Raw genomic sequence first — 19,331 nt, 5'->3', positions numbered from 1 at the left:
GTCTACACAATTAACTATGCCACTGCCATTACTATATATTTGTGGGAGGGGGAATTGAATAAAATGATTGTTCAGTTCCTATGTGTTCCATTTGTTTCATAGGTACACACATGTAGGTCACGCCGTAGCACGACGATGTTGCAGGAGTCGCAGAAGAGGATGACTTTGCGTTTTTTCTTAGAGCAGCAGAGTGCACTCTGGCTGGTAGTGGCACTGAACACACTGTGGCAAGCAAGGGGGAAGGGGGTTGTTGGCTGACGATAATTTCATACTGTATGTAAATTCAAAGAACGGGAGGCCACTGACTCAGATTCACACTCTCCTTCTCAGGGAAGGTGGAAATTAGCGTTATTGGTAGCCTGAATGTTAGCATGTTTGTGGGCAGAAATAGGGTGACCAGAGGTCGCGGTTTATTCGGGACAGTTCCGTTTTTGAGCCTTGTGTCCCAAGTCCCGGCAAATTTTGCCATCCCCATTGTTTTGTCTCACTTTTACACAAGTCCTGTCCGAGCATAGGTTTTGTTTGTTTGTTTTTTTACCCAACACAAGCTAAGTTTTTCTGATGGCATATTTCCAATGTAAACAGCAAAGCTAGCTTCCAATAACTGATGGGACAAAGCAAAAAAGGTTGGATAATAGTAAGTGTGTTAACTTGTTTAACGCTGTTGAACTGTCAACAAAAATAGCATTTAGCGTTAGCTTGACTATTGATTCAATTTGTTATGAATAGCTCCTGGTGAGAATTTATTGTATACTTGATTTTCAGTGAAATTTTCAGCTTTTAATCTTGAAAATCTGGTCACCCTGGGCAGCGACATACTTCGCAGCAAAATCGCCAGTGTTAGATTAACACTGAGAGTTTTAAATCTAACACTAGAAAGATTTGTATACGTGTCCACACTAATGAGTGTAAATCTGACACTTTTCAAAGTGTTACCTTTTTCACACTTAACCAGTGTTACCCCAACACTGTATAGTGTTAAATATCTACACTGGTAAACACTGAGTAGTGTTGAAAGTACTCTACTCTAGTGTCAGTGTTAAACATTTAATACTGCCAAACTACACTTAACTGTGGTGTTTAAACACTTATGAGTGTATTGCACTAGTGTCAGTGTTGAAAATTTAACTCAAACTACACTTTACTCTGGTAAGTGGTACGTCTATATAGCGTTTTTCCTCCTTACAAAATCCTCAAAGCACTTTGAAACGGCATTAGGAGCAACTGTGAGTTTAGTATCTTGCTCAAGGATACTTTGACATAGACATAGACACACCACAGGGTAGCGCCTCCTTGTTTTTTGGGGTATATGCAGCACGTTTTTGTTTTGGTTATCAATGTTTACGCAGTGGACGTGTACGAATATTGTGACGTGTGTTGGCGCCGAGAAGCCCACTATTTTTTTGTTGAGCCTTGTTGAGTGAACCTGTGGACTTTTTCAGTACATTTGTTGCTCTCCGGTTCTTGCTGTCCAGCTGCGCCGTTCATGGCTGATCAGCCACTGCGCGTTACACATTGACCCACGCAACAACTTGATGTATCACTGTTGAAATGTGGACAGCATGTTGGAAATTTGGAAAGTTTCTTCTTCACCGGAAATTAGGGTGTGGTCAATTTAACACTCAAGGTAGTGCTATCCGGGTTACACCCAACATCCACCCCACTTAACACTCAAGGAAATTTACTCTGACAGTGTAACTTTTTATCCTAACAGTGTTAAAATAACACCGCTTACTGCATATTTATTCAAACATTTTGAAATTTAACACTGACCGATTTGCTGTGTGGGAACAAAATTTGTTAGTGTAGTTAGTAGTCTAGTGGGCTTTGCTGTTAAATGGCATTTGGGTTACTCTAATGTCTACCATTCAGTAACATGTTATGAGCAGACAGCTTGAATAGTCATTGCAATCAGACATGGTTAGTTTTAGTAGTGACTGTTGGGTGACTCGTGGTTGGAAAATGCACACTTAAAATAATTCTATAAAGTTATCATAGTTTGATGGGTCAACGCATATCCCAAAGTTGTAGGTAGTCCTGGGAACCTAAAGGCAGTTTTAGTTAATTATTTTATATTGTTATTATTATTATTTATTTTTTTAAGTGGCAGTAACCAGTGCAATCATACTCTCACACTCTGTTGCGGGACTTGAACACTCTCCAGCCTAGCCACTGTCACCCTCCCCAGTAGTCTGTCAGTATGTTGCATGCTAGGCTAAAGCTTGACTAATTTTAGCGAATAGTTTCTCACAGGGATCAATAAAGTATTCAAATTCAGATTCTTTCAGCCTGGATCAGCGTAACAGGCTTTTTGTTGTTGTTTTCTTAAATCGGGTGTGCACATTTCAGTAGATACCTACATGAATTGTGGTGATGGTAAACTTTACCTCACTAAATTAAGTCAAACAGACTAAAACCCTGCAGTTAGCCCATTGTGCTTAGGTCCACAGTATATTTTCAGTCATCACCCCACCCCTTGAGAAACTTGAGTATAAACACTCTTTGTCTTAAAACTCTTTAGTGTCCCTATAGGCATAGGCTGCACCCCCAACAGGCCTCATGTACACACAATTTAGAAACATGCCTAGACTTGGGGGGTCATGAATCACAGCCCATTATGCTCTCTGTTTTTAATGCACAATGATGCTGTTAGTGTCCTCAGAGAAAAAGGGGGTTGTTTTTCCTGGTTATTGTTGGTGGATTTTATTCTCCCCATCACTCAAATACTGCATACTTTATTCTATAGAACTTTTGCGTTTTTCCTACATAGGGCATCAAGTCCTTTGGCCCTGGGTATAAGAAACTCAAACATTGAGCCCATGCTATGGTTGATCCCCAAGTGGTTAAACCCTCATCCAAACCATGACTGTAATTTACAACATCTCGGCAACCCGGCACGGCCCAGAAAACCCAATTGGGAAGTACCAAAGACTTTCATTCAGTCTTCTTTAAAGCAACCACTTTGGGTGATAAATGAGTGTGCGTGAATAGTGGTTCTGGTTTGACCAAAGAATGAACCCCCTTTTTATGTCTCATGAACAGGGCTAAGTAATTACCATGTTCTGGGGAGACTGATCGAGGTCTTATTTAATTGAATTTAAAGAAAGCAGCATTATTGGAGAATGCAGAGGAGTGGCAAAACAATCCTGTACAATTATTCTTTGTTTTTAAGACTTGGATCTTTAGTCTAATGAGAACTCATTGGGGCATGAGCAACGACTGCTGTGAGGTCTCTCTTTTCTTCAGTAGGAATTCTTCTTAGCTGTTATTATTATTCTCCGCAAACAATTGAATTTTTGGGACCCTAAACATGAACAGAAACTCACCAAACCTTCCTTACATATCAGTAAAAAAAGTATATAGTATTCATACAGAATTACAAAAAAAAAGGTGTCTTTAGCACCCCGTACAAAGGTTTAAAGGAGCCCTATGCAGGTATATTTGACCTAGGGCTATGGAATTTATAGGGAGGGGGAGATCGACAGGCGGATGGGTGCAGTGATGCAGACTCTGTAACGGTCTGTTGTGGTAAAGAAGTAGCTGAGCCAAAAGGCGAAGCTCTCGATTTACCGGTCGATCTATGTTCCTACCCTCACCTATGGTCACGAGCTGTGGGTTGTAACAGAAAGAAAAATATCCCGGATACAAGCGACCAAAATGAGTTTCATTCCGCAGGATGTCCAGGCTCACCCTTAGAGATAGGGTGAGAAACTTGGTCATCCGGGAGAGAAAGTCGAGCCGCTACTCCTCCGTATGGGCATCTGGTTAGGATGCCTCCTGGACGCCTCCCTTGAGAGGTGTTCTGGGCATGTCCCACCGGCGGGAGGCCCTAGGGACGACCCATGACCTGGCCTGGGAACGCCTTGGGATCCCGCTGGAGGAGCTGGTTGAAGTGGCTGGGGAGAGGGTAGTCTGGGCTTCCCTCCTAAACCTGCTGCCCTCGCGACCCGGCTAAGCGGTAGTAAATAGGTGGATGGATGGATTTTGGTTCTATGTTTCACCAACATCTGTGCAAAGGGGTTTAATCCGGCCCACAAAATGCTCTTGTAAAGTAAAATAAAATGAGTAATGTCGGACCAATTATTCTGACGGCCAAAATCAAAACATACATATTTGTAATTTCACAAGCAATCGTCAGATGAGCAATGCAAATTGTACATGGAATTGACCTGGATGTCATTATTTTACACGCAACCTAAAGTTACGGTTTGTTGAAAAAAAAAAAACCCATATAGACCAACAAAAATCAAACATAAACATGCTGAATGTGACACATATTCAGCAACTGGTAATACAAACACATGTGACATGGATTAACGTCCTATAACTTTATTAACTGTGCCACGCAATGTATTCTGGGAACAATATTATATAGTGTATGCAAAACAGGTAGGTATAACATGCCCGGAACTCATACGGGTAAAGTGTTGCCGCGTTACTTTTGCATTCATGTTATTTTTGGTACAATATATTAACAGTTGAGCCACGCAATTTAGCGAATATGTGTGTTTAACTGATGCCAATTGTTTTTAACAGGATTCTCGCGGGGTCTAAAAAAGCCTTAAAAAGTCAAAAATTCAGAAACTTACATTTTAGGCCTTAAATGTCTTCATCCCAGGTCTAAAATTTGATTTACCCAAGTCTTAAATTCTTATATCCGCTCCGTCCATTTCGAGAACAAAAAATGCGCCTGTTGCGTTGTTTTTTCTCCTGTTTCCGTGCTGGAAAACGTCCTCACCCAAACCAAAGGGGTGTATTTGAGGGGATGCGTTTGTATTGTAGTCAATGCAGTTTGGGCGGGTGGGTAGTTCGTAGTAGTTAGCATAGCAACTAGCTTGTTGTGTTCGGACCACGGCAGATAAAAGCCTTCAATTGCCGCAAATAGTTTTAAATCGGGTGGGGGTCGCTGTCTTTGCCTGTAGCGGACATTGATTTTGATGACCTGTGCAGCATTCTCCGCAATTAGTCTTGTATTTGTCTTTATTCATTTTATTAACAGCTTCGATTTGAAGTTAGCGCATGATCTTCGCAGCTCTCTTCTTCAGCTAAAGTACGTCATTTTGTGGATGCGCCCCAGTGTGCCACCAATTGTTCAGACGGAGACACTACAGTTTGTGTGGAAACCGGTCAAATGGGAATTACTTTAGCTACTTTCACACTGTTGTATATTGAATTTTAATTAATTGCACTTGCCTTGAAAAAAACTTGTACAACTACATATTTCAAATGTGACTTTTATGGCCACTGAATATTTTACTTTTATTTTATTTACGTATTTAGTTTTTAAAATTAATTTTATTGTGTATTGTACAGGGTGCCTGGACACCGGTAAAAAAAAAAGCCCTAGAAATTTGATCAATAAATGTGATGAAATCAACATTTTAATATACAAAGTTTTAGAGTTATGTTTTACTAATTGTGAATTACTTTTTCTCTTATTAGGAATCAGTACATTACGTATTCTCTTTTTTTTTCTCTCTCTTATTATTACAGCTATCTTTTTTTGTTTTGCCGAGTGATGTCGTGCTTGCGGTGATGAAGTGACGAGTTCCGGTGATGTGCTGTGTTGTCGTCATCCTCAAAAACAGAATGTTTGTTCAATCACTGACATTGCGTCATCAAAAAAAGAAAGCGATTTTCAACACTCGAGATTGGTGAATCATTTGTAAAAATAATAATAATAATAATAATACACATGCGGGGACAATTAATAGTATTGATTTTAGATTTTTTTTTTAATTGACCAAATTCTGATTGAGGTATTGGCCCAAGGCTAGCAATATACAGAGCCAGTGCTGGTTCTGGCAGCGCCACCACCCGAAAAGGCTTAACGTAGAACCCTGCATTAGCTAAAGTATTATAGCACAGTGTCGGCCACAAACTTTTTTTTTTTCTGGGAGGAGTTTTGCCGTAGTGGTAGTGGTCGCGATAAGAGAAGCAAAGCAAAGCCCCTCTCTCCGGTGTGTGCAAATCAAGCACCCGTGTACACTCCGGCAGTGAAAAGCTAGTAAAGCGAGCCGATACGCTCCCTTCGCTTTTAGTGAGAATGTAACATTATAATTAGGCGACTCAGTGTGTCCACTAACGCCTACCGTACCTTTCAAGTTTCCACCGAGTTTATGCAGTTAGTCAGAATGGGTCAGTTTAACAAGAATTGGCTTGATTTCCAGCTGGTTGGAAGAGGTAGAAGGCGATATGCACTCGGCTCGTTGCAAAGTATGCAAAAAAATATATAAAGTTGGGAACTCTGGGCGTGAAGGCCCTCGAGTCACACGCGAAAGCCGGAAAGCGACTTGAAGTGTTTCACATAATGGTCTAAAAAAAAAGGTCTAATATTTAACTTACTGATTCCTGCAAGAACCCTGTTTTAAGTTATATACCATGATTTTACCTGTCCGGCCCACTTGGTAATATATTTTCCTCCATGTGGCCCCTGAGGTAAAGAGTTTGACAGTTGTGTTCTAAACAGAACAGAAAGTCCACCATTTTGATTTTAATGTTGAATTTTGGGGCCATTTTTGACCTTTTAAAGGTCATATTTTCACTAACTCCTCCTACAAAATGTATTGGATCTTTTTCAAACTTTGGGTGTTTCATCTAAAGATGTTTATGGTAAAAAGTATCAAAAGCTTTTTATTATTTTGCGCGCTGTTGCAATAGCGATGCGCTGTTTGCAATGAAAAATTAAGCTGTTTTTGAGGGTCTAAGACTCTAAACCAGGGGTGGGCAAACTCGGTCCTCAAAGGCCAGAGTCCTGCAGGTTTTGGAGGTTTCCCTCTTCCAACACAAGCTGATTCTAATCAACAGGATCATTATCAGGCTAAGGCAGAGCTTGCTGATGAGCTGATCATATACCGCTTCTCTTTATAGCTGGTAGCAGCTCTAGTTTAAATATTTGTTCTTCTTTTTATTCTTTGATTTATATACGAATGCAGACCTACAGTATGTTCATGGCAGGGATTTCATTAAAAAGGTAAATCACTAAGTGACCCAAAGAAACAGTTATGAACATCTTATGCAGCCAAACATTCCGTGGCATCTCATTTGTGAGTCCCTGTATAATGTATAGGGTGGTATATTGTGTGTTTGAGGCACTCTTCTTCAGCTCTAACCAGGGGGTGAATAAAATCACACACACAGGCTTTTGCTTTTCGTTTTTAAGACAAAAGGTTTTGTTTACCTTGACTAGTTTCGGCGTCGGGTTGCCGATTTGAAGACAAGATGAACCTTTTTAACCATCACTCCACAGGGTTCATTCATTCCATTTCTGTCTCACTGACCCTTATTTACAGTTCTTTTTCCCCCCACTTCAGTATTTTGTTCTGTATCTATTCCAAAGTATATAAACAAGAAAAGTAATTAGGTTTTATAAATAAATTACATTAGCTATACAGTTATAAATTCCATTAAAGTCCCTTTATTAAAATAAGTTGACATTAACATTAACGGTTGACATTAAACGTTAACATTTTAACTAGGGGTGTGTCTCGATCCAATATTGATATTCGGTCCGATATCAGCCAAAGAAAAAAATATTATTGGATTACATCGGTCTACATCCAAAATCTGTGATATTAGTACTCGGATAGAAGCAGTTCTATGTACCCCAAAAGTTTGGTATAAATTGATTATATTTTCTCATACTTAATGTTGCTGTTGCTGACTATTGTTCTTTGTTTGAATAGTATCACTTGATCAAGTCTCTTCTAACATTTTATGCTAAAAAATTAGTAAAAGCATGTGTCATTCCTAGTAATATCGCATCGGATCTATTTCGGTATCGGACAGTACACTAGGCTGCAATATCGGTATTGTAACAGAAGTGAAAAAGTTTTGGGACACCCTTACTTTTAACAGACTAACATTCAACTCATTGACCTTGTGAATTAGGTAGGAAAAACATGTATCCGCATGCGTGTTTGTTAATTGGAATGACTAAGTAGGATAGAGTGTGGGCGTGTGTTAGTTGGATCTGTTGATTTGGTTCATTATTTGGCTGGCTGGAGAAACACAGAGGCAACAAAATAAAGAGGGCACAATTTAGGGCATACAAACTTCTGGGAAGTGATTAATTTGCACGCTTCTTGTGTGCTTATGCGTACTTGCTTAGAACTCAGTTCCATACTTTTACAGTAAGAATGTTAGTATTTTGTTTATACTTGAAATGCCCTGTGATTTACTTACAGTATCCAATAGTGAATTGTTGCAGTAAACTTGGATTGGTAGTTCCCAGAAAAATATTGTGGCATTTTGTAACGAGACATGATATGATTTCACAACTTCCGGTCGAAAACAGAGAAAATACTTATCATGTTGGTATCTATGTTCTGTTCTTTGTTTCTGAGTAAGGATTACAATGGCTGCAAGCAAGATGAAAAGTAATCTGAGATGTTTTACAGTAAGTAGTTGCTTTCCTTGCTTTTGAGACTGCTGAACTGACTCTGAATGGAGAATGAGCAATGCGAGGGGGTTGGGATGTTGTATGAGTGGGTGGGTGGGTATCAGAGTGGGTGTGGGTCTCTTCTTTTGTAGCCTGCACTTCTCTCCCTCGCCACCAAAAGGGGGAATGGGCTGAGGCAGCTGTCACTTAACATGTGAATGTTTCGAGGGCGGCCCGGGGGCCTTTAGAAAACTCTTCTTTTTCTTGCCCCCCACCCACTCAAGACCCAGCGGCGTGGAGTTTTTAAGCCGCATTCAAATCCAGAGGATGGGCTTTATCGGGTGAAAAGAGGGAGGGTGTGAGGGGAGAACCGGTGAAAAGGTAGAAAGGGGGACTTTGCCATCCAGCTGCCTGGTACAGGACCAACCTGAGCAGCATCAGAGCTGGTGAGAATGACATCATCTCCTTGTTAAATGGATCTGTCAGAGTCTGACCTCCATGGATAAGCTCCTCTTGGCGGGGAACTGTGGGAGTTCAACGGAGTCGTTGGAATACATTGTCTCCATCTAGGCGCGCTATCCCATCAGCGACGTTAACAAGGAAGGAATTCCTCTATCACAGCTCCCACAACAAAGAAGAAAGGGAGAAGAGCAGAGCCAGTGGGAGGAGAAGTGAGCTGAGGGGAGGGGTGCACTGTGAGGGGAAAGGAGGAGGACATTGTTTCCCTGTGACTGTGGGCAACGGAAAAGCATGAGTTATCAGGACATGTGCGTGGTTGTGTTTAGAAAGTGTGTTTGTAGGTGAGCATGGGTAAATGAGTTGACGTGATTGGGAGCATTCAAGAGAGCATGGATGTGTTTGTGTGGACAGTTTTCAGTTTGGGATGTTGGAACTGGGAGGCCACTCAAAGGATGCTCAGACAAAGCTTTTTTTCTTTCCCGTTTGAATGCTGAATGGGGACTGGCTGGATTCCTTTACTCATGCTGTTGGTCCCTGGCATAGGGTAAGTGTAGTTCACGTAATCTCAACAGACCAAAACTCTCAGAATTAAACAAAAATTTGTGTTTGGATGTTGCTGGCCAGTGCTTGAAATAGGAATCCACATCATGAAAAAGCGCTTGGGTGACTTGGTGTTTTGGATATATTTAAATAAATAGCAATTACTTCGAACAGACATTGCAAAATCCCAGCCCCCAAAAAACATTTTTACATGGACCTTAATCAGTCCTTATTAACTTTTGAATGTTGTTGATCCATTTGGGAACTGTTCTATGAATAACTATGGACTTATTTTGTTTTATGAGTCCCGGGGGTAAATGCATTGCACCTATATGCGCGTTCAGGGACCACTACAATGATTACTATTTTTAACACCTCACTTAACGGAGAGTGTCAAAACAACATAGTGCTCTAATGTGATTGATGAATATTACTCTGCTGCTAATTAAAAATCCCATATATATATATATATATATATATATATATATATATATATATTGATTAATAGCTTCAAATGAGTGCATTAATTTGCCAGAAATAACTATTGAGAATACAGAGCCGACTGGTTAAGTGATGCGCTGGTTTGGTCATCCCAAAATGAATGAAATGGATCAGTAGTACTCTGGCTGCTATTTCACAGTTAGTTGCATATCAGATGCAGGGGCAAGGGATTTTAAGGGTGCTTTGATTATAATGTAAGTCAGGACAATGAAAGGAAACATTATTTATTATTTTATATAACGTAACCTCACAAGTTACAAACCTAAAAATAATAATAATAATAATGTCTGGTGCTACTAAAGTGTATAAAGTGACTAACTAACACATAAGAAAATATGGAATGTTTAAAAGCCCTGTTTTTGGCAGTACAATGCCAAAGCTATTTATGTAAGAACTTGTGGAATGATTTTGGTTATGATAAAGAAAACCTTTGGAAAATGTCTCGATCAGCTCTTAAATTCAGCTATCATGAGCTGTTTTTTTTTTATATATATATATGTATAAACTAATTTAGAAAATGAACAGGAAACTGAATAAACAAGGGTGGTCTCTTAATTTTTGTCCATGGCTCTATATTGAAGAATCTGCTTATATACTGTAGCTTAATGAATGGTTTTGTAAGATCACTGTGGAGCCAAACCAGTAATTTATCAAATGGCTACATCTGGCAATAAAATGACACACCCTTTCTCTTGAATTGTAAACCTATGTGGACATGGCCACAGATACTCTGTGCCCCACTAAGACTCACTGGTGGGCAGTGATGTGAGCTAACTGGGTAATCATTGATCGAGATGCTGGGGCTTTGTCTGGGACCACTCTCTGATTTGACTTAGTACTCCCCTGTGGATTTCTTGACAGCATCAGCTGCCTGGCGAGACATACAGTACATGATTGGTAATTACTAATGCACATGAAGGCATCATATTTAGACTCTCATTTAGTTAAAAGCCATCTCCTCTAGAATGTCAGTGATTTCAAATTTTAGAGGAAAATGAAATTCAAATTCAATATCGTAATTAATGATTCCTCATTTCCCATGGCTACAGACTCTTTGCATCCCAAAAGTAATTAAAAACATTACATACACAGTCAATTCTGTAGAGTAAATTTGACTCTATTTAGAGTAAATTTGACTCTATTAAGATAGGGACCAAATAGACTCAGTTGTAGAATAGGCTAAGATTTACACTAGGAGGAGAATAAAATAAAGAATTGAAAAAAAAAAAAATACAAAATAAAAGTCACTTAAGGGTTGAGGAACGAAGCTTAGGAGAAAGCCACACTACAACCTGAGCTTTACCCCTCCTACTGTTTGCTTATCTCCAAGAGACCAAAGACATAGTTTTTGGTCTCTTTGAGTTAGGAAGATTCCAGCTGACATGAGTGATATATTAACACACAGCAGGAGCTGTGTGGTTCAGGGAGTAGATCGGCTGTCTCCCAAGCTGAAGGTCGTGAGTTTGTTCCTCCAACATTTAGTGACTTTTATTTCCCCAATACTTTATTTTACTCTCTTCCAAGTGTAAATATTACTCTAAAACTGAGTCTATTTGGTCCCACTCTAAATAAAGTGAAATTTACTCTACAGAATGTACTGTGTATCTACTAAAAGTATGAACTACAGCCTGCCAAACATTTAATTCTCACTTTTATTTGATTAGCCAACCATCTATTTGTCTATTTATTGATGCAGTTACCATGTTGCAGATCCACTTTGGTCAGCAAGCATGAACTAAGGTGATCTTGAGAGTTCTGAATTGGGACAATAGAGGGAGGACACTATTGCACCAGGGACCTCTCCTGTGATCACCTGATGGGCTCACCTTAGCTCCTCTAGCCTAGCTCAACATAATTGCATTCACCTTTAACCTTTAACCACAATGAAACAATTAAAACAATGAAGGCATGGCACTGGGGAGGAATCAAACAGCAGTGTTTTTTATGGTCCTCTTAGGTCAAAATATGTTGATGGTGTTAAGAATGGTGAGACAATTTTAACAGAAAAGGTCCCCTGGACTTGGCTGAGTGAATAGAGTTGGATCATTGCCACTGATTCTTCATGCCGACAGTGGGATCCTTTACAAGCCCGTCACATAGATTTGTAAAACCAGAATATTTTAGCTACGGGAATGAGCATGTGTGTATGTGGCCTAAATGAAAACAAAGGCACAGCAAAAATCAGAGCCAAGTGTCTCGCTAGGGTTCCCTCTAGCCAAGAGTGGAGTGATGTAGAGTGCTAGTTTCATTTTAGCTGTGGAATGTTGTGCTGTTAAAAAAATAGTATTTTATATTTTTGCATGATGATTCATTTGTCCTATTTTAGGTAGCTAAAGGAGATTCCACATGCATGGCTGAGGGCTCTTACCTCAGTTATTACCTCATTAGCCTCTGGGCTGAAGGATTATGGGTAACCTCATAAGCCGGCCCAGCTGCCTGGGCCAAAAGTCAAAACATGTACGATCGGATGAGAACTACCTGAAGGAGTGCTATCAACGGCCAAAAGAGTGGCAGCCTCCTCAGCATGGGCAGGATAAGAACAAGGACAGTGTGGCGGAGACAGAAAAGGAGACACAAGAACTTCATCACAAAAGAGAAGAAGGAGCTTATACACCAGTTTCTGACAAACCTCTCCACAGCTCCCCAGCCTCCACAATCAGGAGTACCAGTACTTTGGATAATGCCTGGCAGAGGACCCCCTCTCCTCTAAAAACATCACGCAATGGGACACTGACAAGAAGAACCATGCCCCCAGAGTTGTCAAGATCCCCATTGGCTTATCCTGATAAAACTGCTGCAGAGAGAAGGACTAGTTTTCAGAGGAGAGACTCTCGAGAAGGCAGCCCCTGGTCCTGGAAGACTGTGGCATCACGAGAAGTGACGGAAGTGACAGAGGTGACAGAAACTGTCGTGACTGAGATTGTGGAGGTCACAGAGTATCCTACAGGAGATAAGGGAGGGGACCCTATAATCACAAGAACTGTTCGAGTCCTGAATGGAGTTGCGCAGGAACTTGCTGAGGTTGATACAAAAAAAACTTTTAACCCTATCAAATCACATCATTTCATCCATTTCATCCCTTTGTTTTGTCTTCTAAAGTAACATTCTGTTTTTTTAAAAGCAATGTTTGCTCTTAATGAGTGTTTTTGTTCTGACCTTCAGAAACTGCATATAACTACAACAACATTAATTTTAAAAAGAATGATGCAATCTTGTCTACTTCACAGCTCCAAAGTGATGGGCACTCAAGCTCAGATCAAGATTCCTGTGTGGCTAATTGGAAGGTATGTTTTATCCCCAACCCTGTTACAGTTTCACAGTTACAAAACGGATCACATTTTCCATTTGCCTTTCCATCTTTCTAAAGGAAACCAAGTCTACATTGGCTCTGCCAAACATATCTACCAACTCTGAGACTTTCCTTAAAAGTCTGGAAGCCTTGCTGACATGGGTGTGTGAAATAGAGGAGCTAACAGCAAATCAGAAGCCTCCATCTTCAGAGGTCAAAGTGGTGAAAGCACAGCTTCAAGAACAAAGGGTTTGTTTCTTATCACCTCATTTCACACCCCATTATCATATTAAATTGCCTGCAGTAGGGAAATACACCAAAATAGTTATGTTACAGAGGACAGAGAAGGTGGAGCAAGGTGAGAACCCTTTTAAAAATGCTCTGTTCAGGGGTGAGTGGGCAAAGTTTGTGTCCACAATGACCTCTTGTATGCTTGGCTTGCCCTTTCCTTGGGGAAAGAACAAACAGGCAGATTTCTCACCTTTCCACTATAACCTCAGCTATTGTGAGCTCTTCCAATGAGGTGGAACCAACCTGGCAATAAACAATAGCGTCTTGACACATGAGAAGGCCACACTGATGAAAAGGTACCAAGTTGTAAGAACCAAACAAGAACAGTCTTATGAACATGAATCAAACTAATCAGAAGCATACGCCCAAAGCAGGTTTGCTAACATGGTCGTCAGGAGTCAATATGTATATAAATAAATGTTGACAATAAAGTTTCCATGTTTACCTTTGTCATGTGCATGCCTATGGGCCTAATATTGTTGACACAACCAGTCGTGATGCTTTTTGATATAGTCATAAATCATCAACTGAACGTAATCTGTATTTTTTAGCTCCTGCAGCGCCTCCTAACAGACCGACGGAAAAGTATGCATACCATGATGTTAGAGGGTCCTCGGCTAGTGGAGGCCCACCCAGGAGAGGAGGGGGAGCAGGCTAAGATCGAGATCTCTGCTCTCAAACAGAAGTGGGAGTCCATACAGTGGCAGGCAGATCAAAGGTCAACCAGTTTCACAGACAATGTCACACTTGAGCACACACACTTTGACGCATCTTATTTATGTTTAACTATATTTGTTTATAGGAGGGACAGCCTGGAGTGCATTCTACCTAGGGCCCAACTCTTCCAGGAAGGTGTAGACAATCTGCAGCAGTGGCTCATATCTGTTGAGCAAGCCCTTGCTGAACTACGTAATGCTGAAAGAGTGATGCTGCATCTTTCAGAAGCAACAGAGAAGGCTAAGGTTGGAAGTGTAGCCCTATTCTACATAAGTTTTTTTTGGTTTGTTTGTTTCTTGGAGAAGTAGAACTTAACATACAGTAATTTCTTTTCAGACCATCACTGATGAAATTCAGGCTAAAACTACTGAGCTTGCAAAAGTTCAAAAAGCAGGGCATGAGCTCATGGAATTGATATCAGGTAATAGTAATTAACACCCACCCAAATCATGAGGATTTGTTGATGATTTCAGAACAGAAGGTTACAGTAAACTCTTGTTTTTGTTTTACATTCCAAAAACAACAATGAATTAAAATCTGCAAACGATGCATGCCACTCCGTTTTATGCCACCCCTGTAGTCAAATTGCAAATTGTAGACAGTGAAGCTGCTCAATGCAGGAAATTTCAAATACATGCTCCTTCTTCACGTACACAGTGCGCGCATGACATTCGCAGACAGAGGGTGGAATATTCGAACCCAAATCCTGTGTGAAAACGACTGGCCAGAGGCTTGCAGGAATACCCATTGTGAACAGCTAAGGTGTTTAATCTACTAATAGAGATCCTGACGTTGATGTCAAGCGTCCCAAAATGGCCGTAAGCGCAACCATTTTGGCAGCATAGAAGACTCGCCTGCCACTCTGAGTAAACGGCAAATGCCACACTTTAACAATGATTGACAGGTGTTGTGGACACGCTGCCACAACGAGAAGAGGCACACAAAAAAAAGGATCAAGCATGCTCCAGGCTACCAAAAGAGGAACCAATGCGTAGCCAATGTTGCACTTTGTACATGGTGGCTAAATCAGCAGATGCTAACTGTTACCACCCACAAAATATGGAGGAAATAATCTGTTTCATTCATTTGTGCTGCTACGGTTTAATAGATATTACACAATTGAATTTAATAACTGATCAACACCATAAAAAATACTTTTTACGGTATAAAAAGACGGCGGCCGATTTAGCAGCATTTTTAGCACACATAAATGTATGATTTATTTGTATGATCAGATTTGAAAGGACTCACCGGCAGTGCTCTTGGGTGGAAAGTTGTCATATACAGTAAATGCTAGTATTAGCACTCCCCGCCATTGTCGCCCATTAACGCTGTACCAATACTTTCCTGCTGCAGGGGGCCTTGTTCAGAAAAATAGTCACGTGACGTCAGGATCTCTATTAGAAAAAGTTTGAGTCATAAATGGTCAAATAAAATGGCTATTGTAAAGATAACTTTGGGAAAATTTCTACATTCAGCAGCTTTAATACATATTGTAACAAATTTAAAAGTCAGCATACTTTCTAGTGGCGATATGAAACTTGAATGAAGATTATGGTGATGAACAAAGTTTAATTAATAATTGCCTTCGGCCCCGGTCACTACCAAAGGAACGGCATTAATTTATTTCTTGTAATATCAGTCAGAGCTGCCGCATTGATTATCTCACATGAACATTCCGAACTATTGTATTTTTCTTATTATCAGCATGACTGTGATTTCAGAGGAAGAACAACACCAGGTGCAAGAGAAATTAGATGGACTTCGTATCCGATGCTCAGTGTTAAATCTGAGTAGTCTGGATGTCCTCCAAAGGCTGGGGCAGGCTCTGGAAGCCTCAAGTCGCTGTACATCCAGCCAGGAGGACCTCCACCTGTGGCTGGGCCGCATTGAGAGAGAACTCCTGGGTGCAGCAGGGGCACATGCTGGAGATGCAGTGCTATGTGCAGCTGAAAGACAACAAGTAAGATCAAATATTAAAATGTTGCTCTGTTTGACTTTGGCTTTGTTACCAAGCTTGTCAGACATACGGTTGTTATTAAAGCCCATCATTTACATAAAACATTTTCGAATTTAGCACAATAATCAAGATGGAATCATGTCAATTGCTGCACTTCACATTTAACTCATTTGCTTCCAAAAATGTATAAATACGTTCTATTTTAAATGTTTTAAATGTCCTAATGCCGTATTTATACGTTTAAAAAAAAAAAGAAAAGAAAGAATTATGCTAGAGCATACAGAAGGCTTTGATGCAGCCCTCTCAACAGCAAAGAACGGTAGAAGAAATGGTAGTTATTACACAAACGGCCAGCTGGGGGCAGCAGAGCAAAAGAGATGAACGAGGGCTATGTCGAACAAAAATCTATTTTACTCACATTTCTAAATAGATTTGTGAATAATGATGAAACTTAGCTATATTCTAATGCTAAATGCTGCAAAACGGAAACCGATATAAATGTACTTTTTTCCTGATGAAAGAAGAGACTAATCTTTCTTTTGGTAGGTTACATGTTTTTATAGCATTAAAACACAATATTCAGTAGGCCTTGCCAAATCAGTCAAAATCCAGTAAAACAGTCGGAGTGAAAGGGGTTGCTTTAGCGAAAATGGCTGGGAGTGAATGAGTTAAACATAATGTTCCTCTCATTAGCAAGACAGCTAAGCAAATAAGAAATAAATAGCTCATTAACTTCAACTATCACTGTTGACTGTGTATTTAATGCTCGGGTAAAGCAAGTGGAGTTAAATATCTTGTGACTTAAAGCATTAACATCTGCTAATATATAGCTAGTTGTAGTAAGTATATCCAATCTAGCATTGCATTTTGTGAAGACAAAACAGATTGCATTGTCAATTCACTGTTTGCTTAGTAGCTGTAAAGTAACTTAATTATTTAGGAGTCACATTGACATCAAAAACATTTGGCTTGGGCATATGTTATTTTTTATTAATAGGCTATTAATATTTCTGTATTGTTGACTTGTAATGATCTTTTTAGTTTCATACTTAATATAAATAATACTATAGACCTAAGCCTACTTATTCTTTTTTTCTGTGCACTACATAATGTTACTTTAGTTGTCAAATGTGTATATTGTTATTTATGACCTTATGAACACTTTTCCAATATATGTTTTAATAGCTGGACCAGGCTGTCGTGAAAGAGGTGGCTTGGTTTAAGGACGCAGCGCAAAGGCTTGAAAAGATGAAAACTGTTCACCTTGATTCAGTCCTCATATCAGAACAACTCAATGAGCAGAAGGTTGTGAACAATGAACAATACATTCAATTTGTTCTGTGTGAAAAATGTGCAATTTTACTAGTTCCGAGCATAAACAAATGGAGTGTTTTGTCTGCTAAATAGATTTTGGCTGTGGAGATTCTTCAACACAGGTTCAACATTGAGAAGATGGTAAAAATAGCTGAAATCTTGCAAACGTACAGCGAGGAAAGTGAAGCATGGAATCTGCAGGTAATCTCTTCATTGCTGTAAATGTGATATGTTCAATGAAAAATGTGTTACATTTCCTTTTATCTCTGTATGCAGACCCCATTAGATGCCTTACAGGAACAATGCGCCACTACGTCAGCAACAAATTCCCATGCAGTTCTGCAGCTTGAACATGCACAATCACTTCTTGTTCAGTTCTCAGAGGGCCTTGCTGAAGTTTCACCCTGGCTAGAAGAAACACAAAGCCTTGTCGGCCAGCTCTCCCTCAGCACAATTAGCTTTGAAACATTCCGTGGGCACCAAGATCTTTTACAGGTAAAAGGAGACTTCTCCACATTACATCATTACATCACTCTTGGAGTTCTCTTTAAACAAAGAAACCCTTTTTACCTTATATTTTACTGTTATATAAATATCAAGGCATTGATTTCCGAAGATCATAAATCATGGACATTAAATTATGTTCACAAACCAATTGCGTGCTCTGTAGGTGGGTGTGTTGCATGTTATCTACTCAAATTTAGATCCTTTACTAAAATCCCAAATGACGGTCAAGGCAAGTTTATTTGTATTGTTCATTTCATACACAAGGCAACTGTGCAATGTGCTTCACGCAAAGAAAGACAACACCTACAAGCATCAACAAACACAGTAGTTAACAACATTCAGAGCAAATAAGAGTAAACAAAGGTTACAAAATGTACTAAATAGCATGTACACTCATTGTAACAAAGGGATGGACAACTTAAAAGGATACAAGGGGCTAAAAAAAATTGTGAATACGGAAGAGGATTAGTGCCAGTAAAGAAAAAAAATTGTGGGGAGGGGAGGCACGATTCTCACTTTATTCTCAGAATTCTCACTTTAAAGTCAGAATTTTGACTTTAAAGTGACAATTCTGACTTTAATTTCAGAATTCTGACTTTAAAGTGAGAATTCTCACTTTAAAGTCAGAATTCTCACTAATCTCATAATTCTGACTTTAAAGTGGGAATAATACTAGCGCTAACTAATAAAGTCAGAATCCTGCCAAACTTTTTTTCTCTCTCTTCACTGGCCCTAATCCTCTTCCGTACGTGAATGCTCCTGGGTAATTATTATTCATTTGCAGCATAATTAATTAATCTAATTAACGCGTTACACTGACAGCGCTACTTTTAACTTAAATGAATATATTTATGCACTAAAGCATTTCTGACGATGGTGAAACTCATGTGAGCAGCTACCAGCTCCCCCCTTTTGCAATAGCCAGTTACATATATAAAAAAATCCACTTCAAAGCAATCGTAACTGCTGTTGTTCAAATCAAATAAAAAAAAAAGTTTTGAAGCAAACAAAAAGTAACAATATACTTTGATGATTTATTTTATTTTTGCATAAAAATTCAGATTTAAAGATGGCACAAAACTGTTAAACAGCAAGCCAACATTAAGTGTAAGAACCTAAAACCTAAATTATAATTTAATTTTACACACTGTTCATCCCCAATGCAGTAATTTTTGTTCATGGTGTTTCTAAAATGTTAATACAAGCAGAAAAAAAATATTTTCTGTCTTGCCTGTGCCTCCTCATCCTTGTTATGCTCAGCCTATTTATAGATGCAAAATCAACCATTGCAATTTGTCTCAGGCTTGATAAATCACAATGTGCAAGCATACTTGATATACTTCTCCTAAAACATGCAAGATGAACTCAAGTTT

General features: G+C 39.5%; 1 protein-coding gene across 3 annotated transcripts in view; it reads left to right on the top strand.

Moving 5' to 3' along the window:
- macf1b (microtubule actin crosslinking factor 1b) overlaps positions 1–19,331 on the top strand; it is a 45,677-nt gene that overhangs the window by 8,986 nt on the left and 17,360 nt on the right. Inside the window, exons 1-11 of one of the 3 annotated variants that reach the window (XM_086078169.1) lie at positions 9,099–9,383; positions 12,207–12,901; positions 13,108–13,164; positions 13,248–13,418; positions 14,012–14,178; positions 14,263–14,422; positions 14,514–14,598; positions 15,902–16,140; positions 17,323–17,442; positions 17,545–17,652; positions 17,728–17,946. In XM_086078169.1, the coding sequence (XP_085934295.1) occupies positions 12,287–12,901; positions 13,108–13,164; positions 13,248–13,418; positions 14,012–14,178; positions 14,263–14,422; positions 14,514–14,598; positions 15,902–16,140; positions 17,323–17,442; positions 17,545–17,652; positions 17,728–17,946 (1,941 nt within the window). In that variant the 5' untranslated portion in view covers positions 9,099–9,383; positions 12,207–12,286. Of the gene's footprint in view, positions 1–9,098; positions 9,384–12,206; positions 12,902–13,107; positions 13,165–13,247; positions 13,419–14,011; positions 14,179–14,262; positions 14,423–14,513; positions 14,599–15,901; positions 16,141–17,322; positions 17,443–17,544; positions 17,653–17,727; positions 17,947–19,331 lie in introns of those variants that run through there. The other 2 variants (XM_086078171.1, XM_086078170.1) reach the window with 2 other exon arrangements.

The sequence above is a fragment of the Leptonotus elevatus genome, chromosome 6 (assembly GCF_054856555.1).
Source record: "Leptonotus elevatus isolate MCC_2025b chromosome 6, RoL_Lele_1.0, whole genome shotgun sequence".
Lineage (NCBI taxonomy): Eukaryota > Metazoa > Chordata > Actinopteri > Syngnathiformes > Syngnathidae > Leptonotus > Leptonotus elevatus.
This window is presented reverse-complemented; position numbering and strand designations above follow the sequence as displayed.